Here is an 18,369-nt window from a genome sequence, read left to right on the forward strand (position 1 = left end):
AATTTTTCAGACTGGCTTTATTAAACCATGAATAAAAGCTAGCATATTATATTATATATGCTATATAATATACATATATCAAACTGCTATTTTAAGTTAATGGGTCAATTCTGTGTTCATTTAAAAATTGCATCTATAGGATGTGTGTCTGCTACCTAGTAACAAATGTATGGCGCCATTGAGAAGAAAAGAGAAGCGAATGTTGTGGAAGGTAAAAATTCCTGCAGAAATCTGATTGTATTAATATGAGACTTTTCTCCTTCATGGTGAGCAATTTGAAAAATGGAAGGGGAAGCAGAACTCGGTTTCTCCTATTTTCTGACCATCCCCTTTCAGATCTCCCTAACCCAAGTTTACTACTCTAGGTAGATAGAATTTTAGAATCGGTAGGGTCGCTGAGGTTGTAATTACTTAACACATTTTAATGTTCACCAAGTTAGCAGTAGACGTTGATTTAAAATAGCACTACAGAGGGGCAGGACCCCAGCTTGGATTCTGGCTCCCTGTTCAGCGAGGAATCTGCTTTTCCCTCTCCTTCTGCCCCTCCTCCTGCTCGTGCTCTCTCTCAAATAAAATCTTAAAATTATAAAATAAGATAGCATCTGCAGATTCATAGCTACCATCCTAAAGTCATTACCAGCCCTTAAGATATAAAGAAATTAAGAATTCAAAGTCTTGGGGCGCCTGGGTAGCTCAGTGGGTTGAGCCTCTACCTTCGGCTCAGGTCATGATCTCAGGGTCCTGGAATCGAGCCCCGCGTCGGGCTCTCTGCTCAGCGGGGAGCCTGCTTTCTCCTCTCTCTCTCTGCCTGCTTGTGATCTCTCTCTGTCAAATAAATAAATAAAATCTTAAAAAAAAAAAAGAATTCAAAGTCTTCATTAAAACAGATCATTTTAATTGCTTAAACAAACATACATAATTGATGCCAGTGAGGGCGATCACAAGCAGTTTGATGAAATTTGCAGTGAGCCCACCGGCTTGCTTTGGAAGGTCAGAAAAAACTCCATCCCACCCACCTGACCGAACTGGAAGGGTTCACTCTAAGCCTTCAAAGACATGCACAACATAAAAGAATCCAAGCGAAAACCAAAACCGATCATTAATAGCTACAAGATTGGAAAATATACGCCGAATCATTACACAAAGACAAGGGTAATAACCAATTGTTGTCCCCACCTGCTCGAGTGGGGACATTTTAAATTATGACAATCTACGGATACGGACTGTGATGGTCACGTGGTCTATCATTAACACAAATACAAAATGGAAATCATTTTATTAAACTCCGTGGAGGGGCCATTTGAAGAACATCAAGGCGCGGGCTTTTCCGGGCGGGATTTTGGTCGGCCCAGCCGCCTGCACGCTGGGTGGGGCCGGGGCTCCGCGGCGGCCGCAGGGGGCGGACCTAGCACTGCAGCTCCTCCTCCTCGGCCCGCCGGGGCCCGCCCCCCGAGCTCTGCGCGCTCGCGTGCGCTGTGGAGCTGAGCACCTCCTCGAAGCTGCCTCCGCCGTGGTTCGCCCCGCCTACTTTCGTCTGAAAGGGCAGAGGTGCAAACATAGTTAGTTCATCAGGTCTGCAATGTTTGTGTGAGACCGAGCACTCTTAAGTTCAGGGATAATTTTTTTCTTGAAAGGGAACGTAAAGGGGTGTAGAGAAGTTGGTTTCCTTTAGCAGAGTGTTAGCATGCCATTCATACTGGGATCTGGGATGAGACCCAAAACTTCAATGCGGTACAATTTTAGCGGTGCTCTCTTCATTCCTCCTAACATCTAAAAATCTCAGTTCCTTCAGAAGCATATCCGGATCTGTGCATTCGTCTACACATGACCCTGAGAACAGATGTAATCAAAACAGAACCGGATTTTAGATAAATTCTCTCAACTTAAAAAGTATGGGGGGGGGGCGCCTGGGTGGCTCCACCGGTTAAAGCCTCTGCCTTAGGCTCAGGTTGTGATCGCAGAATCCTGGGATCGAGCCCCCTATCGGGCTCTCTGCACAGCAGAGCCTGCTTCCTCCCCTCTCTTTGCCTGCCTCTCTCTCTATCCCACTTGTGATCTCTGTCAAATAAATAAATAAAATCTTAAAAAAAAAAAAAGTGTATAGGGCACCTGGGTGGCCTCAGTCGTTAAGGGTCTGCCTTTGGCTGATGTCATGATCCCAGGTTCCTGTGATCAAACCCCACATCTGGCTTACCGCTGGGAGGAAACCTGCTTCTCTCTCTCCCCCCACTCCCCTTGCTTGTGTTCCTCTCTCGCTCTGTCTCTGTCAAATGGATAAAATCTTTTTTAAAAAAGGGTATAAACATCTTTAAGTGACTCCAATTTAGGCTTCCTACTGGGACTTAGAAAGGCTATCTGGATCCCTGACAAATGGCTTTTGAAAAGACTGAGCAGCTCCACTGAATATGCTTTCTGGTCTCTGTTCTGAGAGGTAGACAGGACTCAAATCTTAAGCACTAGCTACTTCACATCTTTTTAGGCAGCTGCCCCTAAAAGATTATCCTGACTTGAAATGCAAAGTTATGATGCTTGAGGGGGCTCCCTTTATGTCAGCTTTTTATTGGTAATAAGAATAAAATCAGGAAGAAATCAATTTATAAGAAATATATTAAGAAACATTGTTAAAATGTTTTGGAAAATTCCTTATTCAAAAAGTCCTTCAACAGAATATCTAATGCAAGTCTTATTAACGTGACATTGGTTTTCCTTTAGCCATTACCAATATGGAAAAACATGTTGAGGAAAAGAAAGGTACAAAATAGAAAGTGCTGCTATTCTCAAAGTGCTGTCTACTCCTTGGTGCCACCAAAGTGATCACTCACAGAACTATTCATGCTAGGGGATATAACCACTTACTGCCTGGTCTGCCCTTTAAAAAACCTAACCAGGTTTTAAAAGCAGTTAAATCATTCCAAAACAAGCATATGCTTTTCTCCAATTGTCACTAAAACCCCTCTCTGCCTCTTTAAATTCAATTCCTAACTCGAATTTTCTACTCTGCTTGGGGTCAGGAAACTTATTCTGGAAAGTGACAGATAATACATATTTTAAGCTTAGGATTCACATAGTCTCTGTCACGAATACTCAAATCAACCATTGTGCAAAGCAACCAAAAATAACCCTTAAGTGAATGAGCATGGCTGTGTTTCCAGAAGACTGTATGTATGGACACTGAATTTCACGTAGTTTAATTTTAACATGTCACAAAATAGCATTCTTCCTTTGATTTTTTTTCAACCATTAAAAAATATAAAAACCGGGGTGCCTGGATGGCTCAGTTGGTTAAACCTCTGCCTTCGTCCCAAGTCATGGTCTCATGGTCCTGGGATCGAGCCCCACATCGGGGAGCCTGCTTCCTCCTCTCTCTCTGCCTGCTGCTCTGCCTACTTGTGATCACTCCTTCTCTGCCACATAAATAAAATCTTTAAAAAATATATATAAAAACCACTCTTAGTTTACAGGCCATTCAAGAATAGCCAGCTAGCTGGATTTGGCCCACCGGCCTTGATTTGCAGACCTCGGGCACTGAGCACTGACTGATTTCTCCTCTACTCTGTAATCCCAGCACTGGGAAGCAGGGGTTGTTTTTAACTATGTGACTTTTGACTATGTATATTTCTTTCTAGAGAGAAACAAGATCAATTCAATGTAATCTACTCTATTAAGAGATCCCATTCTCCTCTTTGTTGTACTTGCACTCTGTTTTGCAGCAGAAGTCACACACAGTTTTGAATCAAGTGAATACCAATCACTGATGTTTTCTTTCGGGCTTTGTTGTTTTCTCTTCTCCTAGTTCTTGATTTTTCTCAAATCAAAATAGAAAAATAAAAGAGGAAATCATTTTAAAATAAAGCAATTTGGCAAAAAAAGGGAGCACAATGAAGGGGTTTTCTAACCGAGAGGGTTGAGTGGAATAAAGGGGTTTTCTAATGACGTGAGTTGAATGACTATCCACAGCAATTACTGAGGTCAGGAGTTGCTTCAGGAAAGATGTGAACAATAAACCTTTTCTGGACCCTTCCCTTCATTATGGCTCTTCATTCAGGCATTTGTCACTTTATCTCCAAAACTATGATTGTTGGTTGCATAGAATTCTATTTGAATTATTGAGTTGGGCTGCCTAATCTCTCATAATAATATGGCTCGTTGAGAAGACACAAAAAAGTAATAAATATATCTTATCTTTTTCTTAAGATTTTAAGTCAGGCCCTGCAAAGAATTCTTCAAAAATAGGTGCACTAGAACTACGGTCTGCTTGACATGGTTCAGAGAATGGCTGGAAGGCTGACTGACCAGAACGGCTGGAAGGGATGTAGTTGTTCCTGATTCACTGGAACATGGTGAAGCACAACAAATTATGGTTTCATAGGAGCTGGTTCTTGCTATGCTTGTTTATTTTAGAGGCAACAGAAAGTGTGCTCATTGAGCGCAGAGGTGAAACCAGCTGAGAGTCCTCAGGTGAGAGAGTGATGCATTACGAGGACCAAGGCAAACAGGACTAAATTTTATATAATGGTGATGAAATGGAAAATTTTTCCTGGAAAACCAAGTTGTCTACAGAACTGGAAAACCAAGTTGTCTAAAGGAAGAACTATCAGTTGGGTATAAATCCCACAACGTGTGTGACAGACTGTGTGAGGAGATGGCAAGAATGAACTTCCCTTCCCAGCAGAACATTATTTCTAATAGAATACCAATATGAATGTGATTCCTTTTGAGCGATGTTTTTAAAAACTGGGCTTAAAACGTGTGATAGAACCGCAGCACAAGACCTGTGAGGCATTTCCTTACTGATTCATCCTGACTGACTTGTGAGTCAGCCGGAAACAGCCTGGGGCCCAAAATTGAAGAACGTTATAGAAATTTTGAAGAAAATTTAGAACAAAAAACTATGCGGCAAATAAACTATATAAAGAAGGGTTAAACATCTATTATTTAGCCTGGAGAAAGAAAAAGAATGAGGAATTTGCAGTGACTGAGTGAGTGGGAAGTTTTATACAAAGCACAATTATTAGCTATTTATTCTCCATTGCCTGGGTGGGCAGAAGAAGAGGAAGTAGGCATCGGCTGTGACATAGGAGGTGGGTGGGATGTGAGTCTTGTTAAACCGCGGGGATAATCATGCAGACACTGAATCCATGTTCAGGAAGTCTTGACACAGGCTAGGATCTGGTCGGCTGAGTTCGTTTTGTTCATGTCTGAAGGCGGAGGCGGGCTCTACACCTTCCGTCCCAGTGAAGAGAGAAAAGGGAGAAGCGCAGAGTGCTGGATCAAAGGCTAAAACGACACGTGAGCTGTGAGCTTACCAGCGCTTCCTAAAAGCAAAGCGAAATAGGTTGTTCTTTATTCTTCTTTTGCTTCTTCGTATCTCCTTTTTCTAAAGAAAACCTAAAAAGTACAACTTCCCCTATGTCGGAACTGGTCTAATAAGCAGCAAAATCTATCTTCCCTCCACTCTCTAAGGCTGAGAACTAAATGCTGAGAAATTAACTCCCAGGATTTTCTGAACCCTTTCTTTTGAAACTGGATACTCTAGCAAGAGAAATGTTCAAGGCGCTGCGCATCCCTCCTTATGAAAGGTTTTCCCTCTACGTGGGGGCAATTCAATGGCTCCTAAGGGTCCTCAGATACTCAATAAGCAATGATGTTGGTAAATGAAAGCAAGGCCTGGGAAATGCTGAGTCATCATCTCATTCTTGCACCTTAAACATCACATCCCAGGCCCGATAAAGCAGAAGTAGGAGACTGTATGAACGAACCGCCCCTAAGAGGAAAGACTCTCCAAGTCACAATCAGAGCACGCGGGAGCCCTAGCGAGGGATACCCGACATCCTCGCGGGCTCATGAATGCGCACGGGGGCGAGCCTTCAGCAGCAGCGGGGTGATCGGCACCTGCACACACCCGCTTTTGCTCTGCTTCAAGATCATCTGCGTTCTTCATTTTACCAGATAAGGAAATACGGAAACGGACTGTCTACAAAATAGCGCTAAGAATATCAAGACTCTGTAAGTCACCATTTAACTGCTCTCTTTAAAAAAAATAATCTTAGTCATTTCAAAGACTTTTCCTGCATTAGAAGTTCTGTGCATTTTGGGACTAGACTGATTTTATTTGTACTTTCTTTCTTTGTGGATGAACTCAACTACACTCAAACGACAAATCCAATATGAAGTTCTTTTTTTTTTAACACCTCCCATGACACAGGCATATTTTCATTTGAAAACCTGGGATTGAATGTGTTATTGCAAAAGAATGCTCGTTGTGACTCAGTTTGATTTTCCCTCCTTGATCACCATGCTGTGCTGCGCTCAGTCTGGGAATGGAGTAAATGGGTTGGGGTAGCTGACGGGAGGAGGGAAGCAGCGCAATGCAGGGGCCAAGTTCGTTTTTGCTAGTCCATGTGCAAACCAGAGGGTCTATGAGCTGTGGGCGACCCTCCACTTATCTTCTAAATTCAGAATTCACATACCCTCAATCCTAACCACAATCCTCTCTCACATACCAGTTTTGGAGAGGACAGCCCGAGAGAGTTCAAGCCTGCAAAGATGTGAACACACATCCCAGTTCATGTTCACAAGTCATCACCCCGGAATGGTTTACGGGAACAACTCTGTGAGGGTCCATCAACGTTCTCCAATACCAGTTTGACTGACGGATAGATTCAGATGTGAAGAAAAAGACAGACTCTGGGCAGACTGCCTTCCCGGCTGCCCCGAATGCTGGCGGTCCCACCTTCAGAATTAACCACCACAGTGACTAAGCTGTCCTGATTCACAGGACCCCATGACACAAAATTCACTTCATCTGTACCTTAAGGCTTGTGACAGTTGTCTCAACCCTCTCCTCAAATGATTTGAAAGTAGGAGAATTCCTAAAATAACAAAAAAAGAGAGGTCAGCTCCAAAGACCCAGCTGTCTTAGCAACCGAGCTGCCTGGCTTTCTGCTCTCAACTGTAAACATCATCTCTGCACCAGAGCCAGCTGTCGGTTCTCCACCTACGACAAGCATGCTTTTAAAGTATGTTTTCCTTTTTGCTAGGTCAGAGCCACAAACCATAACCTGACATGGAAATTTTCTAAGTAAAAGATTCCTATAATAAACAGGACAGCATTTGCTAATGACACCGCCGTAATAATTCCAAGGTGCCCTGGAAATCATTCCCAATGAGTCAAAGGAGTGATAGCTTAATTTGTCACTTGCTAGTTAACTGTTTCTATTGTAGCACTCCTTTTCCCAACCCATTTTTTGTTTTGTTTTTTGTTTGTTTGTTTTTGGTGAGCAATGGAAAGTCTGTCTGAAGAATGTCATGTTAGAATTTTCCCACTTGGAATTTTGAAGTTATTTATTTCAGAAATAACTCAAGGGGGAAACAAAAAAGGTTCATGAATTTTTCTCTTCCATGCCTTAAAAAGTAATCACTTGGAAAAAAAAAAAAAGTAATCATTTGGTCAATTTCCATGAAGTAGTGTTTCTGGGAGTCAATGCTTTCAATATTTTAAGTTGAAATATACCTATTACTTGTCTAACGCTTGGTCAAAATGGTGTTATGAGCATGTTATTCTTCCTCCTGGAGAGGATACACCTTTGCTCTCTTACCTACAAAATCTTTTCAGTCTATCGACAATTTATTGGTGACTCATTCATTATGTGAAACACTCTATATACATCATCTTGTTACCTTAAGAATGAGATGCTTCATTTTAGTACGTTTTGGTTTCCTGGACTGGATTTGGCCACATGACATGATTTCATGACATCATCACCATTAAAAAGAATATCCCCAGATCCAGCTAATGAAACAGGAGCCAAGAAGGAACTAAAACTGTATCTTAAATCTTGTATCAATGTCAGCTTTCAGCAACAATGATTGCCATCAATTTCAGGTCAAATAATTCAACTGAATGTTACTTATTTGATAAGCCACCTGTTATTCACTCTTGAGTGCAGGTGAAATGAAATAGGACGAATGGCCTAGAGGAATTTTGTTAAGGGAGAACTGTTCTAATAGATGGGTATTTGTATGGTGTGGAATGAAGCAGGCTCTAATACTATCAAGAGGAAACTAACGTCTGTAATATGTTTTGGACTGAATTTGGCTTTGTTAGAGACTACCTCCAGAGACTCTGACACTCCAGATGGTCAGAAAGGTATCTGCATCTCTGCTGTAGGGATTCACCGTGGTGAGTTCAGAGAGCCCATGGGTGACCCCACACCTTGTAAACAACTCAAGCAGAAGTCAAATTTCTATGAGTAATCCTCCTTCCTATTGCTGTTTCATAATGAAATATTAGTGAATTTTTACCGCAATGACTCAAGTTTATGTATTTATTGGCCCCTTACTTCCACTGCAGGTTTTATATAGGCAAGCCTGCTCACGTGCCTGCCTGTCATTGATTAGTGACACAAGCCCTGGCCAGACAGTTCAGCTGAAGGGTTCATGGGTATATGTTAGATGAGTAAGAAAAAAAAAATTTTTTTTTAAGTTAGTTTCAGGCAAGATTATGAGGACTACATTTGACCCATAAGCCACTAAATGGATTCACAAAGCAAAGCTGTGTTAATTTTTTGCAAGAACTTCTTTGGACACCCAGACTTAAAAGCTAACAGACAGTTGGTTAAACGTCTGCCTTTGGTTCAGGCTGTGATCCCATGTCCTGGGATCGAATCCCACATTAGGCTACTTGCTCAGTGGGGATCCTGCTTTTCCCTCTGCTTGTGTTCTCTCTCTCTCTGACAAAATAAATAAATAAATAGAATCTTTAAAAAACTAGTTAATAAAAAAAAGATGACATATAAAGAAGCTCAGAGCTGTAGGTTGCACTATTCAATCTGAGTGTTTTTATGCTAAGGGGTGCAAGTCATTCAAAGATGGACTAAGTAATCTTGAATCTGTGCTCCCTATTTAGCACCAAATTAGGGAAATCAAATACTGTGGCTAAAATTTCCAAAGTAACCATATAACCTCAGTGTGGAAGAAACATCCTCAGGATAATAAAACAGACATTCCTCTAATTCAGTTACACTAGACAGTGTACTGGAGAACAGGGAGAAACTGTTCACTCAGATTTAATCAGATCACTACAGCTACAAATGACCCTGGAAAGAATTTGGCTGTGGTGGTCTCAAACCATTTAGAGCAACCGAACCCCCTCTCTAACACATCACACCACAATACATACTATAAAGCAGGTAGAAGAGGCACAGTTTGGACTGAAGCAGGGAAGGGTCTTGGAAGGCTCATGGGCCCCCCTCCCCCACTCCATATCCCCCACAACGGAAGTCCAGGGCAAGAGCAATGGGAAGAGCAGTAAATCTGGTTTTAGCTTCTTATTTTAAACATGAAGATACTGATACCAGTAAGATGTCTTTCCCAAGGCTGCAAAGCTCATCCTTGGCAGAGCTGGTCTACAATCTGCATCTCCGGATCCCCCCCCACCGCCAGGCCCCTGCAATCTGACATTCATTCTTCCATACCTTGTTACTATTTGTGTGCTTTTATCTGATTGCCTCACTAAGCTACACAAACCGGAAGTGGGAAATGTCTTTCTCAGAAGTTTTCATCCAGCTAGTGATTTTAATAACATTTTCATTGCCTAACAGACACCTCACCTTAACATCTACCTTAAAAAATCGTGGTGGTATCCTTTCTACAGCTGTAGTCTGCTGTTCCCTTCAGTGTAACCCTTCTCCCGGGCTTGCATTTAATTCTGCTGAAATAAGGCACATATTTCTGCCTTTGGAGGTGTGGTGGGCTCCAGGCCCTAAGCTAAGAATGTGCGTCACACAGGTTACTTTGTGTCACACAACAGGTAAGAGAATGGAGATTGAGCTAGGTAAGTAACATGTCTCAGGTCACACAAATCAGGAGACACTGGACTTAAGAAGCTGAAGCCCATTACACCCTACTTCCACAGAACTGTCTAGCTTTTCTCCTGAAGGCTGTCGGGAAAGACAGTAAGGTCTTTGGGTCAGTAAGGTCAATGCATTTCCTTTCCTATTGGGGGGGGGGGGGAGCTCCGCAAAGTAACTATCAATAAAAAGTAATACTTCATACATACACATTCTGCATTGATATTATATAAAGTAATTTATACACACATTACCTCATAGCAGGCATACTTATGGAATGGCGAATGGAGTAGCTTCAGGGCAAAAGCAGATTAAAAGAAAAAAAAAAGAAAGAAAAAAAGAAGATAGCACAACATAAGTACATGAGAAACTCCCTATTCCCAGTTCTAAAACAGCAATTTCAACTGTCGGAAGTATTCCTTGCCCGCCCCACCAAGATGACATTTGTTTTCGCTGGGTAGGAATGGGCCAGCCCATCCAGCTTTCAAGATTATAAAGGAAGAGTACACTGTCCAAGTTGGGTGTTATTTTACTTCCTGTGGGTTCCCGGTAGGCCAGGAAATCTGAGGAGAATGTCTAGTTTTTCCAGGTGTGCCCAGCAGCCCGTGGACATCCTCCCCAGGTTCAACTCCCACTCCCTTCCCTTCTTTCTTCTTTCAGGGAGAGAGGAAGAGCTGTACCTAGGAAGGCACAAAGGCAGGTAAAAGCTAATCATTCTGTTGTAGAGAAACTCTCCAGAGGAATATAGGTAGTTCACTTAAGATATTCAAGGAAACACATAGCAGGCTACTGTAATCCACACAGTCCCACCGGCAGCAGGGACCTCCGCATCCATTCTAGGACATCTGTACATTTCTGAGAATTGTAAGAGTTCCAGCCTCCTCACTCTACTGATCCTATGGCTGGCTCATCTTCCCTCTGATGGATCAACTGTGACTCCTTTGTGAGTTCCACTCAGAAACCAGGCTGGGCTGAGGGAGGAAGCCCTACGTAAGGGTCCATGTCCTGCGACAGCGCTCCCCCATCACACCTTCCAACACCATCCCTGCGTCTCTCCTCCCAAGAAGCTAACAGGAAGGGATCACACGCCTCACCCTTCCCCAACAACATCACTGAGGTCACCAGTATTGGCAGTACTTTACTAGAACTCAGAAAGAAAAGGACAAAGAAATTCAGGGAGTACTTATGGTCTTACTTAGACACCACTCCGCTTTGAAAATATAGGCAAATATTTCCCCAGAAATTATATTTAAAAAGGAAATTACTAAAAGAAATCCATCAGCATTATCAATCTATTCATCCCTTTAAATACAGGCAGTATTCTTAAGAAAAAAATCCACCACCTCTCCCCAAAGTATATAGTAAGATTCCAGCTAAAGGAGGGTTTAACTGGAAATTGCACACTTTCGAATGTGTGTGGTGCTCTGGTAACCTTTTCCCTCTTCAACTTCAGAAGGTACAGAAAGTTGAAGGTGAACCATCCCCATAACCGTTACAAGACGTTCAGAAAAACACAACAATCTAGAGAAAATAATTTCCTGTTTCTCGATTGTACCTTTACAAGTCTCATAAAAGCATCTATCTCTCAACTTCTGCTTTTCCTTTTTTCGCCTTTCAGTTCTGAGGACCTCTGCCAACGCGGGAAGAACTGAGAATGTAGGAAGGTATTCCTAAGAGACTGCTCAGCAAGTGAAAGCTGGTATAAATGATTCAGAAGTGAGATAACGATATGCTTAAATAAATTCAAACACATTAGATGCCCTACGCTCTGTGACTCCCTGGGCACGAACACACTCAGGAAAAGAGACCCAGTGTTTTGGCTGAGAAACACCCACGGTGTGAAGAAAGCAGTGGGTTCTGGGAAGGAAGGGAGCCACAAGGGGCCGGTAGGGCCCTAGAGGCATTGCTTACCCGATCGAGTGAGACCTGCAGCCCGGGCAGCATAGGAGAGAGCAGGACCAGAGTTAGCATATCAGCACTGCAGTACCCTTGTGCCCCCTCTCAAGAACCCAGGAGCAAAGATGACATTGACTCCATTAATTACTCTCTAGGAGTATATTTTTAATGTGTCTTAACAATCACTGTACCAACCTGTTATAAGCCGCACTTCTAACTATTGTTCTCATGACTACAGAGAGAGGGTTGGACTCTAACAGAAGTTCCATGCTTCCTCCAAAGAGCCTCATCTCCTTGTTCACACGTGGTTTGAACAAATGATTGACTGAGAAGTTCCTAAAAGATGCTGGCATTCTTACAAAAACGATTCCAAGAGCTTTCATCACTTCAGAGTACTTTCATACATGTGTCCCCATTTTAACTTTGCAGGAAGCGTTTTAGTTAGGTAGCTGTGAACAATGTTATCTTACAGGTAGAGAAAGAGAGGGGGCAGTTCCCTGACGGGGTGATGGGGACGCAGTCAACGGCAATTGGGATAAAATGAGAATCTTAGCTTGAAAAATATGACTTGTTTTTATAAAACACATCAATTTAAATCCTCACAGAGTGCTTTTTATTAACATATTAAAAGGCCCAAGTTCTAAGTTTTTAAAATTTGTAAGTTTTAACTTGTAATAATTAAAAAAAAAAAAATGACTGGTACAAGTTCTAAGTTTTTAAAATCTGTAAGTTTTAACTTGTAATAATTAAAAAAAAAAATGACTGGTATCCGAACTTTGCTGGCAATCTTTTTTAACAAGTTCAGAAATTTTTTCCCAGAATGCACAAAGGAATTTTATAGTATAAATAACAGGAATACAGGATAATATGATATTTTATACTAAAAAAGGGGTTCAAAGTAAAATGTGATACAACTCTTAAATTTCTCTATTGTTTTATAAATTGGCAAATCAATTTAAATGAAAAATTAAAAACTTACTTTTTCTCAGTTAAGAATCTTTACTAATCAAAATTCAAGTAATTTTCAAATATGAGTTTCCCATATGTTACTTTTTCTAGCGTAATTGAAAACTAAAAATTTTTTGTAATACTCGTTGCTTTCATAGTGACTGATCCTCAGTTATATATGTTAGATGTTTTAGTTTGAGAAAAATACAGGTCTGAATTTTGCAAACTCTACAACATATTACAGGACCCTCATTGAGTCTCCAGTATTTTTAGCCACAGTTTATAATGAAAGTACGGTATCCTCTATATAGAGAAACAATTAATGGAAAGTTTGAAACTTCTGGAAAACATCATTCATTACCCTAAATAAAGCCACATTGAAACAGAAGAAAAAGAAGTTAACACAATTTTGATGTTACAACCAGTGCGTGTATGAACAGGAATGTGTTAACATATTGAGTTAATGAACGGTCTTCATTTTCGTCCTCTTAGCAAAATGAACAAAATCTTTGTGAAATACCACAGTGCCCTCGTGCTGATGTACACTCCCTCATTTCCACACGTGGGAGTCACCTTGTGAATGAGATGGTCACTTAGGATAAAAACTAGCATTTATTGAGTGCTTAATCAATGGCAAGCTCTCTTCTACAACTTTCATAATAACCTGATGATCATGTTACTCTTACCTGGTTTCGTAACTGAGAACACCTAGGTACAGGTGAGCTAAGTTACATGGGTCCTCCTCATTACCTGACCGCCTGACACCAAATCACTTAAGAGCTTGTTACAAATGCAGATTCCTTGATCCAGGACCCACTGAGGCATGATCTCCAAGAGGTGGAGTCTGGAATATGTATTTGTAAACAGGCTTCAGAGGTGTTTATAAAGCCTCCTGAATTTGGAGAAATAACACTCTAGTACAATGCTGTGGTTCTAGAGTTCCAGTGAAGGTTTCAACTAAGTACGTGGAGGACAAATTTTATAAATATGGCAAAATATATTTTCTTGGAGACAGCAGGTAAGAAGGGATTTTCTGTTCTGAGAAATTATTTAATTAGTTTAGATAAATGTTTTAATGCCATTGACATGACAGCAAATTTTATTTGTAATAAAATGAGGGTTAATTAATAATCCAGAAGGTTTACCTATTCATTACATGCAACCTCTGAAAAATTTCAGTTGCTTTTCTTATCACATTATCAACAACTATGAAGATAAAACAATGTATTCAGACTCATGCATATGGAGTTACTTAACTCTAGCTGTACAAATGCCAACTTGTTAAGGTAGTAGGGGCACAATCCAGTAGTGTATGAAACCAAAAATAACTTAAACAGAACGATATAAATATTTGCCTCTAGGTATCAAGTTTGTAGGGTAATTAAGAAATGGTTTCAGAATCCAATGAAAATTTATATGCAGTTTTTAAAAAAAAGACATTTGAAATGTATACATCAAAAGTTTTTAAAAAAAATGAAAGTAACAACTCTCTATGAGATAACTTACTAAAAATACTATAGAAAATAAAAATGGTCAAAACTGCACTAGTTCCTCTGGTGCCTATAGGGAGGACACTTGGTTCTCAGTTCAAAATCCTGATGTTCACCCTAATGGGATATAAAATGTAATATTGAAAATAACCCAAATGTGCAAGGACTATATACCATGGCCCCTTTTTGGAATAAAAGAATAAATAGGTATGTATTCAGCATAGAAAAAAAGCCTAGATGCATGAATACGAAAATGTAACCTGGAATGGTTTATCAGAGCCTAGTCCACTGAATGCATTTTTTAACTTACTGTTTAAATTTTAATGAAGAAAAATCAGTATGTGCTGCCTTCGTTTGAAATCCCCCCTTATTACCAGTAATTAAAGGAGTCCTGGATCTTCTATTTTTACTAGGTAATGTCCTCGTAGAAAGGGCATGTTCGGGACCAGGCTCACTAAGCAGACCAACAAGCAGAAAACTCCTCATTATAAAAACTGATCTCAGTCACCAATCATTATCAGCCACAAAACATGTTAATCCAATTTAAAAAGAATGTGTTAGGAAGAGGAGTCCATAGAGAAAGCTCCCCTTCCCTCAGAAGGCCCAGGGCTTAGCAGCATCCCCATGGTTCTGCCCCACACTACCTCATATCTCCAAACTTCTTGCTGATGGCCGTCCCCACGTTGCTGAAAGCTGCAGTTGCCTTCTGCCCTGCGTGACTCAGCGTTTCGTGTGTTTTCTTGTAGCTGGAAGTAAACAGAACCGTAGAAACACAGCTTATACGTGATGATCGCCCACAGAACATTCCCCATCCTTCTCCCTCCTTACTTTGAAAATTCCTTTTCTAAACAGCTTTATGAAGACAATGATCCACAGAAGTTAGTGGTTCTATTCATTGTCTGGGGATGAGGGATGGATGGCTGCCCATCGGTGGGAAAGTCAGACTGCTCAATCTGAATTCAGGGAAAATATCCATAGGCAAGTGTAACATGCCGATCAGTCGTGTAACCGCAAACAGACATGCTCTCAGACTACAGTTGTTCTTGAAGTGTGCGTTCAAACTCTTTGAAGAGACATTCTCCAGAAAACAGCCAATGAAGGTAACACAGAAACGAGATAGTGTGTATTTCAAGGAGAAGAATCAACTTTTATTGTTCAGGGGTCAAATTAACCAGAAAGGGGCAAAATATAACTAGTATTTCGCTTATTTTTCTAGCATTTATGCCTGGGAATAGGCTAGAAGGGCACATGATCTTAAGAAAACATAGTGACCTTTTTTCAAAGAGTTTTAGGAAGATAATTCAGCAATGGTCTGTTCATTGGCCAATGTTCCCACTAGACTGACTCCTTGAGGACTTGGAGTAAAAGCCAAAGTCCATACAACGGCCTCACGATGATTGTACACAAGCTTGTCCTCTTGGCCCCCCTGCTCCAGGCCCCAGACCTTCTCACCGGTCCATGGACCTACTAGGCCCCATCCTGCCTTAAAGCTTTTGATCTGGCTGCTCTGTCACATGATCCCATCATATCTGGCAGGAAAAAAAAGGAGGGGAGGGTTTTGTTGTCTTGTAAATGTCCCACTTTGAAAAATTAAAAAGAGCAAAGCGGGCAGCCTTAGTCAGATTGTGAAAGTCACCTTTTGCTGTGGATCAGGGCCAGAGACCCCTGGGGCCCTGGCCACGTGGGTGTCAGCAGCATAGAGCATACAGCTGGGTTCTGGGGGTTGGGGAAAGGGAAGCAAGGGAAGAAGGAGCACCAAGCCCCCACCTAGCACTGACTCTGTACAGCCTAAAAGGGGGCTCAAGGGCAAAGTAAAGAAAGACCCTGCAGCATCTATGACCTCTGTGTGAAGCTGGGACCGGAGACTAGCTAGGGAATTCCTGCTTCCGTTGCTCTTGCATTTCTAAAGGAATTTCTTGCAATTAGAGCAAATATTTAACTTCCGCTTGTACCTGTTCCTTGTAAACTGTTCCCTGTAGTTTATATACTGGAGAACGCTTTGCATTTTGAGATGAGGTGACTTTTGGACACGTGTGTATATATCGCATTCTGAATTTGACGGCTTAATTTCAAAATAGCCAGAGGGAAGCACATCTAGTCAGCAGTAAGTTAGGGTTCGGGTTAGCTAGCTACATTATGTTTTAAACACACTCGTCTAGAACAAAGTGTGGTGGGTATACACAGGCTTCCAACTACTTTAGTGAAGTATTAGTGACATTAAGTCCTCACCATGAAAAGTGCAACTCCATACTTAGGTGAAATTTCAAAGTTTAAAACCAACCATATGGAGAACTCAAAGGCCTGTTGAAGAGAGACTTTTAGGACTGTTCAATATTTTTTTTTTTTTAAGATTTTATTTATTTGTCAGAGAGAAAAAGCCTACAAACAGGGGGTGTGGTAGTCAGAGGGAGAAGCAAGCTCCCTGCTGAGCGAGGAGCCTGATTTGGGACTTGATCCCAGGACCCTGGGATCATGACCTCAGCCAAAGGCAGACGCTTAAACCAAAGGAGCCACCCAGGCATTCCAGAATTGTTAAAGTCTTTATTTCTAAGGATTACATAATGTTAAATCTGAAAGGCACTAGAATGCAATTTCTTCAGACTACAGATGACGGGACTGAGGCCCGGAAGAACTGTGTGACCTTTTAGAGACAGAGACAGGCCTAGGACTAGTGCACCTGCCTTCTGGCCGGATGTCTTCTCACCTTGGAGATGACAGACTTTGGAAGGTAGGTTAGGTCAGCTGTCTATAGCTCAAGTATTTGTGGAGAAAAGTAGTAATAGTGCATCTGAAGACTTCTAAGATGCACCTCTTTCCCCACATTTTTACACCTCTCCTCCCTAAACTAATGACCGCATTTCTTAAAAACAATCACTAGACATCCTACATACATTAGAGACCGATAATAGAGGGACAGAGATTGGGGGGGTGGGAGGCAATGAGACAGGGTGGTATGGGAAGAAGTGGCTTCCTGAACAAAGTAACCAGGGATCCCGTGAGAAATAGGCCAGTGGGCTCAGAGCACTTAAAAGCTCTAAGAAGCACTACTCACAGCACAGCGTAAGCCAAGGGTCCCCCTGGAGCTGTGTACCACACAGACCCTGTACGCTTACACTGCGTTCTAATTGGGCTCGATCCTAAAACTGAATGAAGTCATACACATCCCTACCAGAGGCGAGGCGCTCACATCTTGAAAAAAGACCCTCCTGGCAGGCCACTGAAAACCTTGAAGGATGTCATTCCATTTATATCTTACTCCCTTAATTGTGCCATGGAATTTGGCGCACAGTCCGGACTCCTAATGCTTAAAACAAGCTCTCAACCTTATCACATCAAATTACATTCAGTAATATTCAAATAATGAAAAACAACTTAAACACCAACCTTCTGGTTCACCTGACGACCTTGTAATTTAAATGGAAATGGTATTTAGCATTTTAGATGATGTCTCTTATTTTAAGCTAAATATAGAGTTACACCATTGCTGAGTCACATATGTGATGCAAAGAGAACGAATACATTCTCCTGAAACAAACGTCAGAATGTTACGGGATGCTCAGCTTGCTGTCCGTTGTGCATGGGGAGGCAGAAAGAGGGGAGCAGATGCTCCCAGCGATCTGTGTTATGTGCCTATCCTCTGTGTGCCTGTGATGCACTTTGCACATTGTGACGCTCTTTCCTAACACATTTTTTACTTTGTTCCAATTATGGTTTTTGAGTCTGCCTCCATGACCTGCGTGTACTTCCTGAGGGCAAGGGCTGCATCTCGTTCATCCACCCCGTGTCCCCTGAGGCCTGGATAAGCCGGAGCGAGGGCCACAGGAGGCCCGGGGAAGGAAAGAGAGTCCAGGCGGAATGCCAGACTTCAGCTCCAGAAGACAGTCAGGACTTGGCAGCGTGCGGCTCCTGGCTCTGGAGGAAGGCCACGGAAGCCTGCCGGGGAGGGAAGGGCAATTTGTCCTCGTGGGCTTCGGAGCGATTCCAGCCAACAGCAGCTATGTGGGAACCTGTGTCCCAACAAGGCTGGCATCTGGTCCAGGCCTGAACCTTTTTTAGGTAGAAGTGTAACCGTGCTAGCAAACAGTAGCTCACACTTACCGCGTATCTCTATGCGTTAACTCACTGAAGACTTCTGACTGGGAGATTTTTTTAAATTAAGGGTATAAGTAAACCTTCTACTTTTC

The 18,369-nt window shown here is 41.8% G+C and overlaps 1 protein-coding gene across 10 annotated transcripts in view; it reads right to left on the minus strand.

Annotated features, from left to right (window-relative positions):
• Positions 1 to 874: 874 nt before the first annotated feature.
• Positions 875 to 18,369, minus strand: part of TPD52L1 (TPD52 like 1) — a 99,378-nt gene continuing 81,883 nt past the window's right edge. For 3 of the 10 annotated variants that reach the window (XM_059177654.1, XM_059177659.1, XM_059177658.1), the window contains exons 4-8: positions 14,830 to 14,931; positions 11,763 to 11,777; positions 10,106 to 10,144; positions 6,812 to 6,872; positions 875 to 1,534 (exon numbers count right to left, since the gene is read on the minus strand). In XM_059177654.1, the coding sequence (XP_059033637.1) occupies positions 1,406 to 1,534; positions 6,812 to 6,872; positions 10,106 to 10,144; positions 11,763 to 11,777; positions 14,830 to 14,931 (346 nt within the window). In that variant the 3' untranslated portion in view covers positions 875 to 1,405. Of the gene's footprint in view, positions 1,535 to 2,233; positions 5,316 to 6,811; positions 6,873 to 10,105; positions 10,145 to 11,762; positions 11,778 to 14,829; positions 14,932 to 18,369 lie in introns of those variants that run through there. The other 7 variants (XM_059177657.1, XM_059177655.1, XM_059177661.1 and 4 more) reach the window with 7 other exon arrangements.

Source organism: Mustela lutreola, chromosome 6 (genome assembly GCF_030435805.1).
Source record: "Mustela lutreola isolate mMusLut2 chromosome 6, mMusLut2.pri, whole genome shotgun sequence".
Taxonomy (NCBI): domain Eukaryota; kingdom Metazoa; phylum Chordata; class Mammalia; order Carnivora; family Mustelidae; genus Mustela; species Mustela lutreola.